This window comes from Delphinapterus leucas, chromosome 2 (genome assembly GCF_059928025.1).
Source record: "Delphinapterus leucas isolate spDelLeu-1000000601 "Yukka" chromosome 2, BTC_Dleu_Yukka2, whole genome shotgun sequence".
Lineage (NCBI taxonomy): Eukaryota > Metazoa > Chordata > Mammalia > Artiodactyla > Monodontidae > Delphinapterus > Delphinapterus leucas.
Window position 1 is genome coordinate 144,607,009 of NC_143130.1, and position 23,419 is coordinate 144,630,427.

At 42.0% G+C, this 23,419-nt stretch overlaps 1 protein-coding gene and 1 non-coding gene across 4 annotated transcripts in view; both read left to right on the forward strand.

Annotated features, from left to right (window-relative positions):
* Positions 1 to 23,419, forward strand: part of MTHFD1 (methylenetetrahydrofolate dehydrogenase, cyclohydrolase and formyltetrahydrofolate synthetase 1) — a 58,261-nt gene that overhangs the window by 7,845 nt on the left and 26,997 nt on the right. For all 3 annotated transcript variants that reach the window (XR_016392191.1, XM_022570387.2, XM_089907816.1), the window contains exons 2-8: positions 3,914 to 3,998; positions 11,851 to 11,910; positions 12,589 to 12,642; positions 13,513 to 13,649; positions 13,771 to 13,871; positions 15,639 to 15,775; positions 16,670 to 16,781. Coding sequence is in view for 2 of the 3 variants with exons in the window: in XM_022570387.2 (XP_022426095.1) it covers positions 3,914 to 3,998; positions 11,851 to 11,910; positions 12,589 to 12,642; positions 13,513 to 13,649; positions 13,771 to 13,871; positions 15,639 to 15,775; positions 16,670 to 16,781 (686 nt within the window). In the remaining variant the exon portion in view is untranslated. The remainder of the gene's footprint in view (positions 1 to 3,913; positions 3,999 to 11,850; positions 11,911 to 12,588; positions 12,643 to 13,512; positions 13,650 to 13,770; positions 13,872 to 15,638; positions 15,776 to 16,669; positions 16,782 to 23,419) is intronic.
* LOC115803667 (U6 spliceosomal RNA) lies at positions 1,526 to 1,632 on the forward strand. Its single transcript, XR_004024439.1, has one exon. It is a non-coding gene; the product is annotated as a U6 spliceosomal RNA (small nuclear RNA).

Sequence of the window (23,419 nt, forward strand, 5' to 3'; positions counted from 1 at the left end):
CAACTTAGTTAAAACTGCATCTGTGTCTGTTCATGTTTAATTAGCTATGACTATTTTACTAGTATCTGTCCATCAGGACCAGAGAGACTTCAATGGTTTACTGCTACTTGGTCCTGCTACCTTCATTGGCACTCTAGTACTGATTTCTCCTACATCAAGATTGAGATATGTCTTCCCTTAGATTTTAGAGAATGTTGATGGAAGATGGTGTGACTGGCATGTGTAGTTCTATTCAGGGATCAGGGGTGTTTCTCCACATGCCCACTTCTGCCTCACTTTGCCCCCAGAATCTTTACCAGGATGGTATAACTCATGGGGCCGAGGATAGAAATGGGAGGCATCTGCAATTCAAGGAAGTTTCTGTTTATTTAGGAGGTTTCAGTGATTCGAAAGTTGTTCCATTATAGCATTTATACTTGCTGGAAATGAGCTATAAAAATTAAAGGGGTTCCCACCATTTAATTCGTCACAGCTCTATGACCCTAAAATAAAGATAGACGAGGGAGGGAGTATTAATTTTTCTCTCCATGTTCTTCTTCTGTAGTTTCTTCAACTTCAGACACACCTGACACTTGACTTTTGTTATTCCACTTTTCGTTTTAAGGTGCTTCGGTTAGTGGCCAACCAAGAAAACCAGGCAGGAAAAAATTTTTAAGAGACTTAACAGAGATGTAATTACAATTGTCTTGATTTTTTTACTTTTTTCCTCACCAGAGCAGAAAATTTTCCATTGGTTGCTTTAGTGTTCTGGGCTCTCTAGTTCTTGCTGATTGTGGCTTAAAATGAGACTTAAAAATGTCTCATTGCTATTCTGGTCATATCTCAGAGGCCCAAGTGTTAGCTTTTAAACAAATCTTGGTAGCTGGAAGAATATCCCTGCTAATGCAACTCTTAAAACAGTCCTGCTTCTTAGAAAAAGTTTAGGGGAGTCAGTATAACTGATCTCAAGCTATAATCTTTTTTAGGGAAAAAAAAATGCGTACTTAGACCCATTTAAATTATAGCATAGAAAATACAGAACATTTTGTTCTTTGCTCTTAACCTACTGGGCTGAAACAACATTTTCCACCTATACCACCTTGTAGTACTGGGTTCCTATAGCTTGCTACCTGCTGGGTGTAAGTATTATTTTTATTTGTCCCTAGATTCCTTCCTTGGGTCTCAAATGCTTACTTATTCTACAATCCTTATAAGATTTGGTAAATAAATTCACTGTATCAGTATGAAATTGCTCTGTTCTTAAAGTATTTGTAGTTGTCCGTCTTCCCAGCTCCATTTCACACACCCCAGAACCTGAGAGTCATCTGTAGCCCTGGCATTTCCTCTGTGTTTCATGTTTAGTATATCTAGAATACATCTGCTTCTTGCCAGCTTACCACTGGTACCTTAATCCAAGCCACCATCCCCTCTGGCCTGGATTTTGCAATTGCAGTGACTTCTTGCTGCTGTCCCTGATTCTCACCGTTCCCTCTCGGGTCTGTTCCCAATTCAGCAGCCAGAATAATCCTTTAAAAATGTAAGCCCAGGGCTCACTTTGGCAGCACATATACTAAAATTGGAACGATACAGAGAAGATTGGCATGGCCCCTGTGCAAGGATGACATGCAAATTCATGAAGTGTTCCATATTCTTGGTACTGATGAACCTAGTTGCAGGGCAGGAATAAAGAGGTAGACGTAGAGAATGGACTTGAGGACATGGGGTGGGAGGGGGAAGCTGGGGTGAAGTGAGAGTAGCATCGACATACATACAGTACCAAATGTGAAATACATGGGTGGTGGGAAGCAGCAGCATAGCACGGGGAGATCGGCTGGGTGCTTTGCGATGACCTAGACGGGTGGGATAGGGAGGATGGGGGGGAGGCTCAAGAGGGAGGGGTTGTGGGGACATGTGTATGCATATGGCTGATTCGCTTTGTTGTGCAACAGAAACTAACACAGTATTGTGAAGCAATTATACTCCAATAAAGATCTATTTAAAAAAAAATGTAAGTCCAATCATGTCAGCCCTGTTGAAAACCCTCTAATGGCTTCCCATCACATTCCGAATAAATGACTGTATACCTCATTTGATTACTGCTTCCCCTTGGGCCTCAATTACACACTCAGGGCCTTTGCACTTGCTGTTCTTTCTGTAAATTGGACCTGGGAAAGCCACCCGACCTGACTGCTTAGAGCCCGTGTCTACATCTGTGAGCAGGAATAAGAAAGCTTTTTCTCCCTCGCGTACTTCAGTGGGTTATTGAGAGTCTCAGACGTGTTCACTTCTTCTCACTGTTCTGTCTCCTTACTGTCTCACATTGTGCCAGGAATGGTGGGGTCTTTACCCCCACCCCCACCCCCACCCCAAACCGTGGGTTTTGTTTGGGTCCAGAGGGTTAAGGAGAAGCAGTGGAAACCTTTGCCTAGCACTTTGTGATCATACAGTGGTTGGGGGAAGGAAGGGGAGAGGAGAGAGTGGAGTCTGGAAACTTGGCCCCTGGGAGAGACAGACCTTCTGCAGCTCCCCGGGCAGCACTTCTGATCATCATGCAGGAGAAACAGCTGTGGCTGGAACTGCTGGGGAGTTTCAATGGCAGCCTAGGGAAAACTTGGCAGCTATAGTATCTCCTGTTTTCTTGTGTCAGAGCAGAATTGTGTACTCTGTTCAGGTCAAATCCCAGTAAAAGGAAATCCAACAGTCCATTAATACTTCTTTTGAATGATACGATTTATAGAATACTGATTTGAAAAAACAAGGCTATTAGCTTAGATGATTTTGAAGTCTTCGGTATGACTTCTTGTATCTTTCAACATTCTTACTGTTTACTAGGCTAATACACATAATCTATTTTTGTGACTCCTGTGCCTTTTTATGCCAGATATTTGTCAAGTGTGGAGAACTGGGGAAGGGAGTAACCAAATTAGGATGAGGGAAGAGATGCTTGCTAATGTCCGGGTATATTTGTTTGTCAAGTGTGGTTAGGATGAAAAAAGATAAATGACAAAACTGGTTCTTCAGGAGAGACAGATCCTGTTCAAGTTAATAACTGTATCGTAACTGGACAAGGTTGGACTACTTTGAATGTTTACTTATAGATGTAATGTAACTTATTTGATGTCTTATTGTATTGTTGAGAGTTGTGTGTTAGTAAATTGATGTATCTTTGTTTCACATGAGGTTATACTTTCAACCTTGAGTAAGGAAAATTCTTTTGTGAATTAGGATATAATTTGTAAATTCATATTGAATTCAGAGTGGGATTCATTGATTTATCATTCAGCCTTATGTGGATACCCTGTGATCATCTTACTGTGTAGGGTAGGTTGAGCAGAAGGTGTGAGCTTGAGTTCTTTCCCGCAAACGTTTTTCCTCCGGCACCTGAAGAGTGGAAAGGCTGAAAAAGATGAGGATTAGCAGCCTTCCAGAAGTGTTGGTCCAAGTTTTTATTTGTTCACTGTATGATTTGGAATGCCATCAACTAGTATTTTTTTTAATTATTTTTAATTTTATATTAGAGTTAGTTGATTTACAATGTTTCAGTTTCAGGTGTACAGCAGAGTGATTCAGTTATACATATACATGTATCTGTTCTTCAGATTCTTTTCCCATTTAGGTTATTATAGAATATTGAGTAGAGTTCCCTGTGCTATATAGTAGGTCCTTGTTGATTGTCTATTTTATATATTCAACTAGTATGTCTTAAACTGGCCCATACCCCATGGCCCAGTCAGTGTCAGTAAGAGTTAGAAAAGATCCATGTCTACTTGAGGCCTGGAAAACTGATGGGTTGTACAGGGTACATATTATATCAGATAATGTCTGTTAATTAAGGTGTTTTTAATTTAAAAGAGAAATACATCCAGTAATACACATTTTTTATTTGTGGCTTGAAACATTAAATGTTAACTCCAATTTTTTCCTGTTTCTCTAGGCAAATCAGGGAGAGACTGAAGAACCAAGTCATTCAGATGAAGGAGCAAGCACCTGGTTTCACACCAGGTCTGGCAATTTTACAGGTATTGTGATAGTGTATTTCTACTAATATCTTTCTTCCTTTCTCAATCTCTCGATAGCATTTAAGACAACAGGCACATCAAAGCTCTTCCTCTTTTTTTTTTGGCTTCTGTGAAACCTCAGACCTTTTCAGTTTCTCTTTGCAGGCTCCTCCTCTTCAGCTCAACTTCTATGTGTTGGCCTGTCCTGGCCCTCTACTGTTCTCTGTGGGTACCTTTCCCTAATCCAGTATCTCTTGACCTTTGGTCTTAGGACCCCTTTACACCAGTAAACTTTCGTTTATACGGATTTATCCATTGATATATACTATTTATAAATTAAAACTAAGAGTTTTAAAGGCATTTGTATATTTAAAAATGCCAAGAGTAAGCTCACTGTGTGTTAGCATAAGTAACATTTTTATGACAAAGTAACTTTTAGAAACAAAATTGAGTGAGGAGAGGGGCATTGTTTTACATTTTTGCAAAACCCTGTACTGTCTGGCTTAATCGAAGACAGCTGGATTCCCATCTACTTCTATATTCAATTTCTTGCTATGCTGGTTTGATTGAAATATATGGAGAACATCTGACCTTATACAGACATATGGTTGTAAAAGGAAGAGTTCTTTTAATAGTCTTCCCAGATAGTTGTGGATATTTTTCTTTAATACTATAAGCACTCAGTAAGTAAAGTTTTTAAAAGGTAGTTGCAGTGTGGACTCTGAAACTGTTATCAGTGAACTTTCATACTTTGTTAAATCAAAATCTTGTTTCATGTTGCAGTTTGAATGGCTATTTACCTGTGTCTGGTTTTGTTATGTCCTTCATTCCCCATTTGGGAAATAATGGTTCACTGAATTATGCAGGTCTTCCAAATGTTAACACGTTTCATTATGCAATATTTAAAAATCATAATCATTAATATCACCAACAAACTTATCAGAAAAGTCTTTAAGTGTTGAGAAGTTGTCAAGCTCACAGGAGTACGTAAATACCAATTTTTGCTTGAAAGCTCAAATTTTGTCATTGGTAATTAATACTATTACTTATTTTCCTTGAAGTAGCAGGCTCACTTTATCCAATTTTGAGAAAATATTTGCCAAATATTCAAGCCCAAATAATCATTATTTGTCAGTTGTTCTTTTAAGTAAAGATGGTGCTCCATTTAAAAATCTGCTAGTTCTGCTTGCAAGGCAAGAAAGCTCAAGTGCCTTTCCTGGTGACAACCACTTCTGTATGCGGCAGAAGTGCTTTGTGATTGCTTCCCCATTCTTTATGCAGAATATTAAAAAGACATGTACTCAAGGGTCAACGTTTAATAAAAATAATTTTTACTGCTTCATCAAGAGCACTTCTAAGTGAAATTGGTGTCTTTTTTTTTTACTGAGACTGTGTGACTAGTACAGGTTGGTGCCATTGTCTTGATTTAGTGCTAAGTCATCAGCAGTCTTACACAGCCTAACTTGTGCAGCCTCAATACAGATGTCAATACAGTGAAAAAGGCAAATGACATCATAGTATTATGGCACTCGCAAATCTTCTGAAAGGGTGTTGGGGTTCCGGCAAAAGTGTGTGAACCGCACTTTGGGAACCATTGCCTTACGCAGTTTTATCTGACCCCAGATATCAGCTGTAGGTCAGGAACTTGTAAACCTGGATCTCTTCTGGTTCTAGGCTCTTGGCTTCTAGGACATCACTCCTTCTCTAATCTTTTTTGCTTGTTGTTCCTGATACCTTCCTGATACCTAGACCACTCGAATACCTCAACGCTCAGCCCTCAGACTTCTTTTCTACCTTATTTTTTCCCTAAGTGAGCTCCCCCAGTCCCATAGCTACATGGGAGAATACTTATCTGAGGTTTCTTTCAAGAGCTCCAGATTCATCCAGTAAGAGGCCTTCAATAAATAGGCAGGAGGTATTTAATAAATATGTGTCATGTGGCCAGATGTACAAATGAATGTTTGAAGGGTTGATTGGGATGACAGGAAACTGATAGCTTGCTTTTGAAATTCCCTTCAGAAACACCTGCTTCCTCACTTCACATTTCTCTCTGTATGTATGTCTCCATGTATATCATTTAATCCCTTGCTAAGTTTCTGATCCATGTTCATCAAGAATTCCAGAGTGAATAGTACTTAAATATTTTCCACCATTGCTATTCATTATCTGAGAGGCCTTAGTTGAGAAGAAAAGCACAGAAGGCCTGTCGTTCTGCCTGGTATGTCCTGTGCTGTGGTGGATTTTCCATTTTTGCAAATTACTAAGAATCGAAGGTATATGTTGTGGGTGTCCACTTGGTACTTTTGTGGGACCAGTTATTTCTTGGCTTATTCTTGTGAATTGTTTGTTGTAGAATGAGTAAATGTCGTAGACAAGAAATATGTTTCTGTAAACCTTTTTGTAGCAATATCGAGGGGTTTTTTTTCCTGCTTTTTAAAAATTGACTTCCAAACTCCTATTTTAAATTTATTGATTGCAAAGTGTTTTTGTTACATAAACACTGTTCTGCAGCTTGTTTCTTATGTCCTTGCAATAAAACAGTGGTAGAATATATTAATCTTGTACTTTAGCACCAGAATCAACATCTTTCTATGATGCAAGGCTCACAGATTATGTTGTAATCACATCTGTGCCACCTCAGACCTCTTGTTTCTTTTCCATCCTGGTGACAGGCACCACCATTTTCCCACACACTCAAACTAGAAACCTGAGCTGTCTCTTTTGGGCATCTCCCTGCTCTCTACATCCCCTTAGGGACTAAGGTCCTATTGGTAATGCCTCTCATAAGCTCTTGGGATATCTTCCCTCCTTTTGATTTCTACTGCTCCCTCCCTCTGGGCCACTGGTCAACTGCTTACAGGCTTCTGATCTGGATGCTTTCAGTCCTTTTAACTGCAAATGTAGCCCTTGTCAAAATGCAAATCTGCCATCCAGCTACACCCACTCTCCCCATCCTTTACAGAAGGAACAACAGTACTGCTTATGTAGAGTGACTGCTGTAGTTCAAATGATTTGTATATATTACGAGTGGTTCTGATTTTTATACTACCCCTACAAGATGGGAGATGTATGAAACCGAGCAGGACCCTGTGGGGCCCTCCCTGGTACAAATCCTTCCTGTGTCCCCCATATCTTGTTTGTTGGAAATAGGCTTCATTCAGCCTCCTTGACCTTCCCTGAGTTCCATAGGACAGATTCAAACAGTTGCTAATCAGGGAAGGGAGGGGATGCAGAAACATGGGAGGAACAGTCTAGAAACAGTGGTGTAGCACAGCCTTGGGGCAGGGTCCTAGTTCCTCCTCAGGGAATATACATAACAATATCTTTGAGTTCTTCTGAAGAGCTGAGACCCCCAGGTGGAGGATGGCAACTACAGGCTGAGCACAAGATTCCTGGAATACAGCCCTGTTACCTCACCATCAACCAATCAAAAGAAAGTCACACACCGTGTAGCCCTCAACCCAAATTTTGCCTATAAAAGCATTTCCCTCAAAACCATCAGGGAGTTTGGGGTTTTAGAGTACAAGCCACCCATTCTCCTTGCTTGGCCCTGCAATAAACCTTTCTTTGCTCCAAACTCCGACATTTCAGTTTGTTTGGCCTCACTGTGCCTGGAGCACCCTAACTTGTGTTCAGTAACAGTAACTGGTGGTCAAAGATCTTGGGTAGCTTGCCCAAAGCCACAGACCTGAAGGTACTGAGTCTGGATATGAACCCAGCTCTATCTGTCTCCAAAATCAATTTGCTTTTCCCATTCGTTTTTCTAATTCATTAGCATTGTATTAAGGGTATTCAGGATCTGGTCCAGGCATATATACCTACAAGTTGGAATTTCTTTTAAAACAGCGGACTGATAACTTACAAATAGTTAAATATTTAATGGAAATTAAGACTTGGCTTTTCATCACAAGAGATACAAATGATGGACTTCCCTGGTGGCGCAGTGGTTAAGAATCCACCTGCCAATGCAGGGGACATGGGTTTGAGCCCTGGTCTGGGAAGATCCCACATGCTGCGGAGCAACTAAGCCCGTGTGCCACAACTACTGAGCCTGTGCTCTGGAGCCCACGAGCCACAACTATTGAAGCCCACACACCTAGAGCCCATTCTCTGCAACAAGAGAAGCCACCACAATGAGAAGCCCATGCACCACAACGAAGACCCAACGCAGCCCAAAAATGAATAAAAATTTTTAAAAAAAAGAGAGATACAAATGAGGCTGCATTTCCATAAAATAGTTATTAATAATATAATAACATTTGCTTCCTACCAGGTATTATTTAAAGTGCTTTTTATAAATTTATTTATTTTTGGCTGTGTCGGGTCTTCGTTGCTGCACATGGGCTTTTCTCTAGTTGCAGCGAGCAGGGGCTACTCTTCCTTGGCGGTGTGCGATTGTGGTGGCTTCTCTTGTTGCAGAGCACAGGCTCAGTAGTTGTGGCTTGCGGGCATTGGCGGGCAGATTCTTAACCACTGCACCACCAGGGAAGCCCTAAAGCGCTTTATAGATAGTAAATTATTCAGTCCTCACAAAAGACATGGACAAAACAAAAAAAATAAACTCAATTGGCCTGAATGTTTACAAAAGGCTCCTGGAGCAGAAGAAAAATTAATCAGTAGACCAATACCCAAGATATTTTATGGTGTAAAACAGGGATTGGTAAACTGTGGCCCATGTCCAAAACTGCTCAGGTTGTAAATGGTTAAAAAAGAAGGTATGACAGAGTATGTGGCCTGAAAAACCTAAAATATATGCTGCCTGGCCCTTTACAGAAACAGTTTGTAGATTCCTGGTGTAAAAAAAAAAAAAAAAAAAAATCCCTAACTTGTTCCAAGATAGTGTTGTAGGAAAAATGGGGCACAAGAGGATGGTCATATCCCAGGTCTCGGGTGAGTCCCTCAGACAGGCCGCCAGGTGAGGGTCCTTGGCCTTGCATAGGAAAGAATTCAAGAGTGAGCCATAGTGAAGTGAAAGCAAGTTTATTTAGAGAGGTACACGTTCCATAGACAGCGTAGGCCATCTTAAAAGGAGAGAGTGGTTCCGTGGTGTGAGGGTGGCTAGTTTTTATGGGCTGGGTAATTTCATAGGCAAACAAGTGGGAGGATTAGTCCAGGTATTTTGGAGGTGGGGCAGGGACTTCCAGGAATTGGGCCATCATGCTGCTTTTGGGCCTTTTATGGTCAGCCTCGGAACTGTCATGGCACCCATGGGTGTGTCATTTAGCATATGCTAATGTATTACAATGAGTGTATAATGAGGCTCAAGGTCCACTGGAAGTAGACTCTTCCGCCATCTTGGACCTAATGTGTTCTAACCAGTTTTTGTGGTATCCTGTTCTTAATGGTTGTGTCATTCTTGTAATGGTTGTGCCCTGCCCACTTCCTTTTCTGTCTGAATAGGACGTTTTTTGGATGATGTAATTCACCTCCTTCAAGGAAGAAATTGGTATTTCTGATAAAATGCTTAAGTGATTTTTTTTTTTTAATAAACTATAATGGGATTAAGATTTGTTCTGGGAAACCAGTAGGCCATCCACCCACTTGCCTGTCAGTCAAGAATCTACTGTTCTTCAACTGAACATTCTTTTTGCATCCAGTCTATCAATGATTATATAACCATTTTTCCCTATGAAATGCCTAGATGAGAATATTTGAACTGGATCTTAAGAGGTCTTTTTCTTTGCATTAGGATTACAGTAAGATTTTGACATATGCTCATAACTGTTAAGCTTTCTGTTAAAAAACTGGTGGTAGTTTTGGAGTTTCAGAAAAATTCCTTCAGAAATATTCAGACAGAAAAGTTACCTATAAAGGAACAACAACAAAAGACTTCAGACTTCTGTCACACTAGATGCCAAAGACAGCAACTCTGAAGGAAAATGTCGTGACTCCAAACTCAGCCAAACGTGCCTTCAAGTGCAAAGACAGCAGAGAAATATTTTCAGGTGCACACAGACTAAGGAAAATGCCCACACGCCATTCCTGGAAAAGTGACTTACAGTTGCATTTAGCTACGTGAGAGGTGAAGATAAAGCATAGAACAGAGAAGTTGTAATTTATATAAAAAAAAAAAAACTGGCAGTGAGTGATAAAACCATTTAATCTCCGAGTTAAGTCGTAATAACTAATTGTAGTTATAAATATTGTCAACTTAAAAAACGTACCACGTGAGAGCTGTGAGTTGAGTTTATTCAGTGTCTTACTGAGTGCTATAGCCTAGGAGACAGTGACAGTCTCTAACTGCTCAGAGAAACTGCTCCAAAGAGGTAGGGGAGGAGCCAGTATATAGATAATGTGTGTGTGTGTGTGAATTTGGGCTGGGAGATACAGGCAGTCAAGATCTCAGTGAAAGGCTACTGCTGGTCACAGGATCAGCTATCTCAGTTAATACTTTTTTTAAAAAATAAATTTATTCATTTGTTTAAATTTTGGCTGTGTCAGGCTTCGCTGCTGCACGCGGGCTTTCTCTAGTTGTGGTGAGCGGGGGCTACTCTTCGTTGTGGTGCACAGGCTTCTCATTGCAGTGTTTTATCTTGTTGCGGAGCATGGGCTCTAGGTGCGTGGGCTTCAGTAGTGGCACACGGGCTTAGTAGTTGTGGCTCGCTGGCTCTAGAGCGCAGGCTCAGTAGTTGTGGCTCACAGGCTTAGCTGCTCTGCCGCATGTGGAATCTTCCCAGACCAGGGCTCAAACCCATGTCCCCTGCATTGGCAGGTGGATTCTTAACCACTGCACCACCAGGGAAGTCCCCTCAGTTAATACTTTTAGGGCTTTTCTATGTGTGGGAAGATGCAAGAATCTGGGGTCATTGAAATTCTTCCTAAGACATGCATTTGAACTATCTAAGGGGCCCGTATATTCCAAAACATGGAATGCTGCACCCTGAATTCCTTTCAGGGTGTACTTGCAGGTCAGCAACTGCAGGGGCTAATGACTTGATCCTTACAGAACTGAAATGGCAGGCAAAATTCTTTGCTTACAATATTAATAAAAATGAAAAAACAGTACTCTGTTTCCTACTTTGATCCAAAAATCCCAGAGTGTATTAAATCTGGTAACTGAATCAATGAAGGTTGGATGATAGGGGCAGAGGTCATATATATAAAATGACGAAAACGAAACATGAGAGGCACTAAAATTCTAGGGAAGCCCCACAGGAAGCACCTAATGCACTTAGGTGCAAATAACCCATAGAAAAATCAAATTCCCCTCACCGCATTCATCTGGCTCTTGAAATTCAAATTAGCACTGGCAAAACTGAGACTTCTCTATAAAGGACACCTGCAGCTAAGAGTAAGGCCGTGTTCTGTGAGCCTGAGCGGAGCTTCCAGTAACAGCATCAGCGTGACCAGACCTGGAGATACTCTGTTCCTAGGGCCAGATTCTTTCTCCACAGTTGTCCTGTTTAAAGCAACCATGCATCAGTTACCTTTGGTGTCAAGGACGTACCGTTTTTCCCTCTGCAGTTTTGGGAAAAACCAAACTTATTGTGGCATATCACCCCGAGAGGACGTTTCAACTTTGAAAAGGACAAATGTCAACCACCAAAACGTGGGAAAATATTTGTAAAGGAAAATTTTAGATAAATGATTACAATGGAAAACTAAATATGTCCATGATTAAAGAAACAGGGAACATAGTGAGACCTAGCATGGTGGGGCAGGGGATTTGGCTTCTGCGTCTTCCTCTGTCTTGAGGGCAGCAGACTGCCCTTTGCCTGGCGTGGGCGTCTCTTCCGTGTGAGCTAGGATTAGGTCCACCCTAACAGGAGTCTCGTGATTAAATATTCCTTTTATCAAAACTAAAATTTTAGAAGCTTTTCCATACACTTTGCCTTTCCCTAATCGTCTGATTTGCATGTTTTTATTTTTCTAGGTTGGCAACAGAGATGATTCTAATCTTTATATAAATGTGAAGCTGAAGGCTGCTGAAGAGGTAAAGCCCAGAACAGCGGCACCAATGCCCCCGCCCTCCACTCTTACCCCTCCCCCTCCCCAGGTCCTATCTGCCACCCCTTCCCCTTTGTGCTCCCCCCACAAAAACTTTTATCGCCCACAGCAGACTTCAGTTTATGTATTTTGCAAGTTAGAAATGGGTGACAGAGCTTCAGCCTCTGGTTTGCCCTGGAATGTTTTCTAATCAGTGATCTGCTTGCTTCTAAAGAGCAGGAATAGGGCTTCCCTGGTGGGGCAGTGGTTGAGAGTCTGCCTGCCGATGCAGGGGACACGGGTTCGTGCCCCGGTCCGGGAGGATCCCACATGCCGTGGAGAGGCTGGGCCTGTGAGCCATGGCCGCTGATCCTGCGCGTCCGGAGCCTGTGCTCCGCGACGGAAGAGGCCACAGCAGTGAGAGGCCCGCATACCGCAAAAACAAAACAAAACAAAACAAAAAACAAAGAGCAGGAATAGTGGGCATAAAACTGCTTAAGTGCCGTGATGACAGTTAACAAGTAAACGATGGATGGGTCAAAGTGAGAGACTCGTTCTTCAGGATATATGAGGGTGAAATGATGCCTGCCACCTCCTGGTTTGTCTTAGTCACATCTGTAGAAGAAATGGGCCCATGTCCCAAGTCCTTTTGCCATGCACCTGTTTTAAATGTTCATTCTTGCAGATCGGGATCAAAGCCACGCACATTAAGTTACCGCGAACGGCCACAGAATCTGAGGTGAGCTGTTAAGAATCAACTGTTAAGAGGGCAGCTGAAGTGCTTTCCTCTCTGGTTTTAGTTTAGTGCAACTTTAGGGACTGATGCATTCAGCATACAAGAAACCTCCAGGTAATTCTTTCTTCACAGACTCAGCCTTCAGGAAATCTTTGAAAATACCCACAGAGTAAATGGGGCAGTGCTAGGTATGAATGTTTGGTACTCACAGTGTGATTGCTGCATCATTTGTTTGCAAATCACCTGCGATGTTCATTGAAAACTGATCACTGTCCTGTTGTTACCTGCACTTGAAAAATGAAATGTATATTTCATTTCTGTGATGTTCAAGAATAGGCAGAACAGATCATTGGTTAGTAAAGTCAGAACTGTGGGGGATTAACTGGGAAGCGGCAGGAGGGAAAAGGGACTTCCTGAGGTCGTGGAAATGTTCTACATCTGCATTGTCCAGCAGGATAGCCACTAACCCCATGTGGTCATTTAATTAAAACGAAATAAAGTTTAAAATTCCGTTCCTCAGTTGAACCAAGCCACATTTCAAGTATTTTAGTAGCCACTATTGTAAGGTACAAATTACAGAACATTTCTGTCATCACAGAAATCTTGACTTGGGTGATGGTACCATGGATTTTACTGTTGCAGTAATAGTTTATTAAAGTTCTTAGCTCTTCTGTTTGTTGGATTTCTTGCAAGACACCTGAAGGTTACATTCTGTGTTAAGGTAGAGTTGCTCTCAGGATCCAAGGCAAGGTACATTCTGAGAGGACTACAGTTAAACTCTTGGGGGGAAAATGGGACTTCTGACTTGGAAAGTGTTTCTCCAGCCTGTTGATTTCTATGTGGTATATAAGTTGTATGTGGTATTATTTTTAGGTGTTAAAGTGCATTACATCTTTGAATGAAGACCTCAATGTGCATGGTTTCATAGTGCAGCTACCTTTAGATTCAGAGAATCCCATTAACACTGAAGCATTGGTCAATGCTATTGCACCCGAAAAGGATGTGGACGGGTGAGTGTGACTTGGCTTTCTGTACCATATTGCATGATTGCGACTATAATATATTTCTACTTCAGGAACACATCATTTTGGTTCTAAAGAGTAAAGACACCTATCACTTTCCTTGTTTTAGATTGACTAGCATCAGTGCTGGAAAACTTGCTAGAGGTGACCTAAATGACTGTTTCATCCCTTGTACACCCAAAGGATGCTTGGAACTCATCAAGGAGACAGGTAAAAACAAACAGACAAAAAGCACCATTTCATGGAGCCTGGTCTTGACCTTCAGAGGTATAGGGGAGATACACTGTGAGCCCTAAATAAGTGGGCTTGATTGGCACAGGACCTGTGTGCTAGGGGCTTCTTTACCTAAATTCTCAATTTTCTCAACAACCCTATGAAGTAGGTAGATATTCTTATTGTTTAATAGCTGAGAAGACATTCTCAGAGAGATTGAGTAATTTGTCCAAGAGGCAGCAGAGCCAAGATTTGAACTCAGAGTTATTTGAGTTCAAAGCAATTTATTTTGTGTGAAAAAGTAACCTATATGATAATAAAGATTCAGATAGTCTGTAGGGTGCAGAGTGAAAAGTCTGAATCCCAGAATGGGCCCCAAGTCACCGTTGTAGATCTAGGAAATGGATTCCTTGGATAATTGGCTGTATTACCCTGTTACCTAGTCAGCCTCTTGGTATTTTAATTTCATCATGAATACTTGTTAGCAGAGGTTATTTTTTACAAGGAAGTGTGCCCTGTTTAAAAGAAGTGGATCAGAAATTTAAAGTGGAAAATGTTAGCTAACGTACGTGAAAACTTTCTGTGGCTGGCAAGGAAAGGTCAATCTGTAAGCCTTCGGACAGCTATTATTGTTCAGTCCTACAGCAGAATTTATACTCTACGGCATGTTTAGCACACAGTGTGTTCCAACTTGATAGAAAAAAAATCCCATGAGCCGTGGCAGCTGTAGGCTCCCCACCTCCTCTTGTTGATATTGAAGCAACCATTTGCCCTAATGCAGCTTCAGGTCCTTTACTGTACCCTAAAAAGTATAGAAAGTTACCTTCTAAACACTTCACACTTTGAGGGCTTTACTTCTAGATTCATGATGTTAGCATTATACAGAAACTTGCCTTTTTTGGATAGAGTTAATGTTACACAAGAAGCACAGTTTAAACACAAACTGCCTTAAGGAAGAGTTCGCTTCAGTGGGGCTGGGTAGAAGGGCTCAGTAGAGTCCTCAGGACCTTATTTCTGCTCCCCTTTGCGTGGTGGCTCATTCTGAGCTCTACTTGGTGGCCCCGAGCAGCTCCAGCCTGTTGCATCCTTGTGCCTAAGAGTCATGGGATGGATCTCATTGTCCAGGGGATGAAATATGGTCACTTGTTCACTCTTGGGTGTTCACCCACACCATCTCTACTGAGGAGAGTGTGTCAGTCCTGAAAAGGACATTGGGATAATGCCAGAAGAATGGGTGCTCAGTAAACAAAAAGAAAATTTTTTACTACAGTTAAGTTCCCCTTTATCACTTCCCTGCAAATAACCCTGTGGCTCAGGCCCTAAGCCAAAAGAGAAATTTGGATGAGGAACTAAAGAGTTACTGATACTAATCTAATTTCCCTCCACCCCATTACGTTCACCCTGTTTCTTATAACTGTTTTTCCCATGTAATGTAATATGTCCTCTTCTTCCATATGGCTGTTTAGCTGTATGTCAGGGTTTCTTTCTGATTTGAGTGCAGGTTTTCTCCCCACTCTCCTATGGCTCGACGAATGGATCTTGGCTTAAGCTCCTCTCAGAAACCCACAGCAAGAAGGACACATGTACAAGTCCCAACTTGTAGCTGAAACCCTGAGTAGCCAACGAAGGGATGGTTTTAGGAAGATTGCTTTTTGATGCTAAGAACCTGCTTTTGTGCACTTGTCCTGAGTTCTCCCATTTAGGTGGCATGCGAAGGAGGGCAGCTTCCCCCAGTTCTCTGATGCACACTGGCTTTTCTTTCAGGGGTGCAGATCGCTGGAAGGCACGCTGTGGTGGTCGGGCGCAGTAAAATAGTTGGTGCCCCAATGCATGACCTGCTTCTGTGGAGCCACGCCACAGTGACCACCTGCCACTCCAAGACTGCCCACCTAGGCGAGGAGGTAAGGGGTCGCGCGCACGCGTTTGCATGCCCGTTCCTGCGTGTGGCAGGGGTTCTTGCCTAATGGGGATGGTTCATATTTAAGTGCCAGAAGCTGCCATGTACTTTATTACCTCATTACCGCGTTTAACCCCTCTAACAATTCTGTGATTCTTGTCTGTTTTACAAGATGAAGAAACAAATTCAAATTTAAAACTTGTCCAAGTCTATGCAGATTTTTGTTTGGACTGTATTCTTTCTGTGCCAGTCCATCTCATGGTAGATATAGGGGTTAGCAGTATAGGAACTGGGATTGACCCATGGCAGCCAGATCCCACATATGCGACAGTGGGTGGTCTCAGAGGTGGAGGTGTCCAGAGCAGGTTATGGACAGTGGTCTTGTGACCTCGGTCACAGCTTGTTCTTGACCCCTGCATCAGATTCCTGAGCCCAGGAATTCCCAGGAATGACTCCCAGGAATCATCCCATTGACAGTGCAGTCTCTTAAATGTGGCGACAGACCAGAAGAGAGGCCCAGCACCTCTTTAATCCTCCCCAAGCAATGCTCTGCTGAAGGTGGTGGTCCCCACATTCTGGGGAAGAGGGGGCAGTCTCCAGGTGTCATGTAATTCAGGGACGTTGTCCCAGGCCTGTGGCTCCAAGCCTGTACTCCTCCCTGTCTCAAAGGTTCTCATCAGGTTCCCCATTCAGTAAAATATCTAGTGAAAGGGGAGGTTTTGACGTGTGTAGGAATGAGCACAGTATATGAAGAGCTGTCAGAGACAGTGTGTGGCCTGCATAAAATAGCTGACGACAATGAAGAATTTCATACAAAGCTTACGGATGTCCTTTCCACTTCTAGATTTTTTTTATGTTTCACTGTTTAGTTTCTGAAGTCAGAACTGTCTTTCCCTAGGTAAGTAAAGGTGACATCCTGGTAGTTGCAACTGGTCAGCCTGAAATGGTGAAAGGGGAATGGATCAAACCTGGGGCAATAGTCATCGACTGTGGAATCAATTATGTCCCAGGTGAGTGTTGCTGGGGGAAAAAGGTGGTTTCTGGAGGCGGGCTGGGCAGAGGAAGATGAAGCCCAAGCGAGAAGCCCTTGTCCCATTTTAGGCTTGAAGTGCTAAGGTTTAGAGTGATCAGCCTACCCATGGGGGCGTGAAGTTAGTAGACGGCATAGTTGCCCCTTGCAGGAAGAGCCTGTGATTTTAGCCACTGTGCCGTGCCGTGCAGTCCAAGGTGACCTTGTCCAGGGAGAGGGTGGGAGAGGAGGCAAGATGATTTCTCGCTTTATCATCACGTAGAGATGGATTTTAACAAAGGATGGTTAAAATATAGTGTGATCTTTGCAAAGCGCTGTGAGACTCCAGGAGAGGGACACATTGTGTCAAGAGTCCTCTAGTTAGGGCTTTGCAAAGATGTTTGGCCTGGGCTGTTTCTAGGTCAAGGATAAAGCCAACATTATAGTCATGTCCAAAACTGTCTTTGTATCCTCGTCCCTAAGTTACTCCTCACTGCGCCATTTTGGTTAGTGATATCATCACCATTCTTCCTTCCCACAAGTCTGAAACCTTTTAGTTTCCCTCCCAGTCGTTCCATGTATGGATCCGTTTTTAAATTTTATGGGTTTTTTCCCTTTCTTCTCTGTTCTCAGTGTCACCACTGAGAGTCACCCTCTCTGCTGGATGCACTGCTATAAATTTCTCCCTGGTCTCCCTACCGCCAGCTGACTCCCACTCAGATCCATCTGTGCACTCTTGCCATGTTTATGGGTCTTGATGTGGACCTGTGAGCCTCTTTCTTCCATGTTACCTGCCAGACTCCTTAGCCCCATACTAGTTTCAGCCACCTCTGTGGCCTTCTTTCTTACACACACTTTGTGAATACCTGTCTTAAACTGTTGTAAAATGGACCACATGCTCTCCTGCACATGCCTGTTTGTACTTTGCTGCCCCTCTGCCTGCATCTTTAGTGGGGCAGGCTGTTCTTTTCCTCATGAAGTTTTCAAATGTAAAATCTGAAAGGACAATTCAGTGAATACTTGTATACATACCTCGTGGGTTCAAAAAAGGAACAATTTTTAATCAAGCGACTGTTTCTGTGCACCAGGCACCACTCCAGGCCTTGGTCTACACAACTGAATAAAGTGCAACCGTGATCTTCACTTTCAATGACTTCCTCCCCACCTCCTCTCTGTCCAAAATGTCCATTCTTCCTTCCAAACCTTGTCTGATTTTCCTTCAGCAAGAGGTGATCTCTCCTTCTTTGAAAATCCTTCTCTCCCTGCCTCCCCTCCCGCAGAACTTGGTGTTTCTCTCATTGTGTGTCATCATGCTTGGTGTCCTGTGCCTTTTCTCCACTAGTCTGCCTCTAGGTGCTGTGTCCAGCGTGTGCCTTCTGACTGCTGGCAGCCATATCTGTTGGAATGTTAAAAAGAGTTATAACAAGAATATTCTTTTTCCTCCCCTCCCATCTCAAGTTTGAAATATAGTCACTAAGCTGCCAGGAACATGAGTCACTGTCAAGCCTTCACCGTTTTTAACCTCCCTCCCACTCTCCGTACCATGTTTTTAAGACAGTAGCTCATAATTGATCACTCCTTTTCTTGTAGTGTAATTATCTGATGGGTGATAAAGAAATCGCTCTCCTACAACTCCTTACTTTCAGTACTTGCAACGTGACATTCAGGCTCATTCTGTTTAAAACCTTGCATCTTCTGTATCATATTTCTGCTTTTGACTTTTTTTGTTTTAGACTGGATTTGAAAGAAGAAAAACCTGGGTAGGGCTCTTGAGTCTCGTATGACTTACACATGAAACTTAACCTCCTATTCACATTTATTTCTCATGTAGAAGGTAAAGTATGAATAAGGTCAGAGCAGTACCTTTCCTCCCGGTCAGCTGTACTTTTTCTGACCCTGGGGATATAGGTGAATAAGTATCGTTACTGTTCCCCAAGGAAGGCAAGATCACTGTTACAGATCCGAGGGTGAGCGGGAGGACCTAAGGACTGCTCTTTGCAAGTGTTCATTCCTTTTTTTTTTTTTTTTTTTTAATTGTTATTGATGTGTAGTTGATTTACAATGTTGTGTTAGTTTCAGGTGCACAGCAAAGTGAATCAGGCATACATATACATATATCCACTCTTTTTTAGATTCTTTTCCCATATAGGCCATTACAGAGTATTGAGTAGAGTTCCCTGTGCTATACAGTAGGTCCTTATTAGTTACCTATTTTATATATAATAGTGTGAATGTGTCAATCCCAGTCTCCCAATTTATCACTTCCCCTTTTACCCCCTGGTAACCCAAAGTTTGTTTTCTACATCTGTAACTCTATTTCTGTTTTGTAGGTAAGTTCATTTGTACCCCTTTTTTTAGATCCCACATATAAGTGATATCATGATATTTGTCTTTCTCTGACTTACTTCACTCAGTATGACAATCTCTGGGTCCATCCATGTTGCTGCAAATGGCATTATTTCATTCTCTTTTATGGCTGAGTAGTATTTCATTTTATATATGTACCGCATCTTCTTTATCCATTCCTCTGTTGATGGGCATTTAGGTTGCTTCCATGTCCTGGCTATCGTAAACAGGGCTGCAGTGAACATTGGAGTGCATGTGTCTTTTTAAATTATGGTTTTCTCTGGATATATGTGCAGGAGTGGGATTGCTGGATCATATGGTAGCTCTATTTTTAGTTTTTTTAAGGAGCTTCCATACTGTTCTCTATAGTGACTGTACCAATTTACATTCCCACCAACAGTGTAGGAGGGTTCAAATGTTCATTCTTGAAACACCACTTTCCACAACTGGGCCACTTCTTGGTTCATATTTTGATTTAAATCATTTGCAGGGTCCTTTCAGGGATAACATCTTAAGTTATTTTCCAAATTAAGGATGAATTAAGGTACGTAGTTTTTTGTTGTTGTTTTTTTGTTATGGGTTTTTGTTTTGTTGGGGTTTTTTTTGAGAAATATTTTTTTAAGATTCAAGTACAGAGCAGAAGGTATTGGCCAGAGAAACATGTAAAAGTGTTCTTCCTGGTGGTTTACTAAAGATAATTGAAAAGGGCTGGATTAATAGTGTTTTATTTGGAAGGGTTATAAAAGGGGGAACAGATTCCTAACCCCTCTCAATCCAGTCTCAACCTATCCAGCGTAGTGGCTTCTATACTGGACCCTGTTATTGGGGCCCCCAAATTACATGTGAAGGACTCAAGGCTCAGCTGGATTGGGTTTTCTTTTTTCCTCTACCGCACAGCTCGTGGGATCTTAGTTCCCCGACCAGGGATTATAAACCCATGCCCCCTGGAGTGGAAGCGCAGAGTCCTAACATTGGACCGCCAGGGAAGTCCCTCAGCTGGATCTTAACTAGTTTTGCACTAATAGTTCCAGATGAAAGAGAAATTCTAGGGCTGGGATAGATAAGCAAAATGTTTGATGGTTACTGAAGCCATGTGCTTAGAGACAGAGTCACTTTTCCACTGACCACATCACACCTTCCGTGAAACCTGTACGTACATCAGAGGGCACTGAAGCCAGCCCTGATAGCGTTTGATTAAGGAGCAGAGCTGAGCTCACCCAGTGCAGCGTGAGGTTGTGCAGTAATTGACGTGTCTCCTGTATGTGCAGAAACACACGGAGAAAGTGACTAACATTCATAAATAGAAGGAGGTACAGGGGTATTTTTAGCTAACTTCGGTGTGTTAGACAATTGAAACCCATACAAGGGCAACCCTCAACCGTTATTTCCCTGGCATTTTGAAACGACCTTAGTGATTATGAGAGGAAATGTTCTGCCATTGCCGTAGCTTGCTGCCTTATAATCTAGAAGCCTGAAACCATCACAAGGGGTTGTGTTCACCAGCTCCTGAGAGTACATATAGAAAATATCTAATGTTATCTAGGGTAGGAAGAGAAACCCTTATGTTTGGAGAGTGTTTTTTCTTTTTTTTTTTAAATTAATTTATTTATTTTTGGCTGCATTGGGTCTTTGTTGCGGTGCGCAGGCTTCTCATTACAGTGGCTTCTCTTGTTGCGGAGCACGGGCTCTAGGTGTGTGGGCTTCAGTAGCTGTGGCTCACGGGCTCTAGAGCACAGGCTCAGTAGTTGTGGCGCACGGGCTTAGTTGCTCCGCGGCATGTGGGATCTTCCCGGACCAGGTCTCGAACCCGTGTCCCCTGCATTGGCAGGCGGATTCTTAACAACTGCGCCACCAGGGAAGCCCGGAGAGTGTTTTTTCAATCTCAAGAAACACACACAATTTACTTGATTCTCCTCAAGCTTGTGAAATAGGTAGTGTTCATCCTTCTTTGCCCCTTTAGACTTCTGATCAGTAAGGAGCCCACAGGGGCTGGAGACTCGAGGTTAGTGAAAGAGCTGATCCTAGAGCCGAAGTCGCTTAATTCTGGCTTTTTGGCTGAATCCTGAGGCTTCCTTTCTTAGTTGTGGCAATCTGATCAAAGAGGTGAAATGGCTAAGATCTTACCAGGTCCTGCCTTAGAACCAACCACAAGGTCTAGCCCTGTCCCCAGCCCCTCCTGGAAGTGCACTGAAGCCAAGTGTAGGAGTGAGTGAGCAGTGATGCATCATGGGGTCTTGTTCTCTTGAATAGCTATTCTTTGCTGCTAAGATTTGTAGTTGTTCTTGTATCCTTTTAACGGGAGTGTAATTATATTCTTTGCCTTTTTGCATACATTTAAGTAGCTGCTCATCTTTGGAATTGGATGTTGAATTGTTCCTCCAGCTCATGCCTGGAGCTTACAAAATGCTGACAGTTGCTGTAGAAACCATATCTGGCAGCTGCGATATAGCTGGAGCTTTGTGCACCCAAAAAATTCCTTTGAAGGCCTTGGCAAATTAACGTTTTAAAAGGTGCTCATTGTATACTTGGTGGTTGGCTTTAAGAATAAAACACAGTTGGTATTTTATTTGCCACCTGACAGAAGACAAAAGGTTTCTCCTGGTTCTGAAAAACCACTTAAGCATCTTGTGGAATTTTGCAGGTAAAGTAAGTTTCTCCCTAGGAGATAGCAAACACCTGTCATCCCACAGCTTTTTTTTTTTTAACATCTTTATTGGAGTATAATTGCTTTGCATTGTTGTCTTAGTTTCTGCTGTGTAACAAAGTGAATCAGCTATACATATACATATATCCCCATATCCCGTCCCTCTTGCGTCTGCCTCCCACCCCTCTAGGTGGTCACAAAGCACCGAGCTGATCTCCCTGTGCTATGCGGCTGCATCCCACTAGCTATCTGTTTTACGTTTGGTAGTGTATATATGTCAATGCCACTCTCTCACTTTGTCCCAGCTTACCCTCCCCCTTCCCCGTGTTCTCAAGTCCATTCTCTCTGTCTGCGTCTTTATTCCTGTCCTGCCCCTAGGTTCATCAGAACCATTTTTTTTTTTTAGATTCCATATATATGTGTTAGTGTTCAGTATTTGTTTGCCTCTTTCTAACTTACTTCACTCTGTGTGACAGACTCTAGGTCCATCCACCTCACTACAAATAACTCAATTTTGATTCTTTTAATGGCTGAGTAATATTCCACTGTATGTATGTGCCACGTCTTCTTTATCCACTCATCTATCAATGGACCCTTAGGTTGCTTCCATGTCCTCGCTATTGTAAATAGTGCTGCAGTGAACATTGTGGTACATGACTCTTTTTGAATTATGGTTTTCTCAGGGTATATGCCCAGTAGTGGGATTGCTGTGTTGTATGGTAGTTCTATATTTAGTTTTTTAAGGAACCTCCATACTGTTCTCCATAGTGGCTGTATCAATTTACATTCCCACCAACAGTGCAAGAGGGTTCCCTTTTCTCCACACCCTCTCCAACATTTATTGTTTGTAGATTTTTTATGATGGACATTCTGCCCGGTGTGGGGTGATACCTCATTGTAGTTTTGATTTGCATTTCTCTAATGATTAGTGATGTTGAGCATCCTTTCATGTGTTTGTTGGCAATCTGTATATCTTCTTTAGAGAAATGTCTATTTAGGTCTTCTGCCCATTTTTGGATTGGGTTGTTGGTTTGTTTCTTTTTTTATTATTGAGCTTCATGAGCTGCTTGTATATTTTGGAGATTAATCCTCTTGTCAGTTGCTTCATTTGCAAATATTTTCTCCCATTCTGAGGGTTGTCTTTTCGTCTCATTTCTGTTTTCCTTTGCTGTGCAAAAGCTTTTAAGTTTCATTAGGTCCCATTTGTTTATTTTTGTTTTATTTCCATTTCTCTAGGAGGTGGGTCAAAAAGGATCTTGCTGTGATTTATGTCATAGAGTGTCTGCCTGTGTTTTCCTCTAAGAGTTTTATAGTGTCTGGCCTTACATTTAGGTCTTTAATCCATTTTGAGTGTATTTTTGTGTATGGTGTTAGGGAGTGTTCTAATTTCATTTTTTTTACATGTAGCTGTCCAGTTTTCCCAGTACCACTTATTGAAGAGGCTGTCTTTTCTCCATTGTATATTCTTGCTTCCTTTATCAAAAATAAGGTGACCATATGTGTGTGGGTTTATCTCTGGGCTTTCTATCCTGTTCCATTAATCTATATTTCTGTTTTTGTGCCAGTACCATACTGTTTTTTTTTGTTGTTGTTGTTGTGTTGTTGTTGTTTTTTAAAGTACCTTACTGTCTTGATTACTGTAGCTTTGT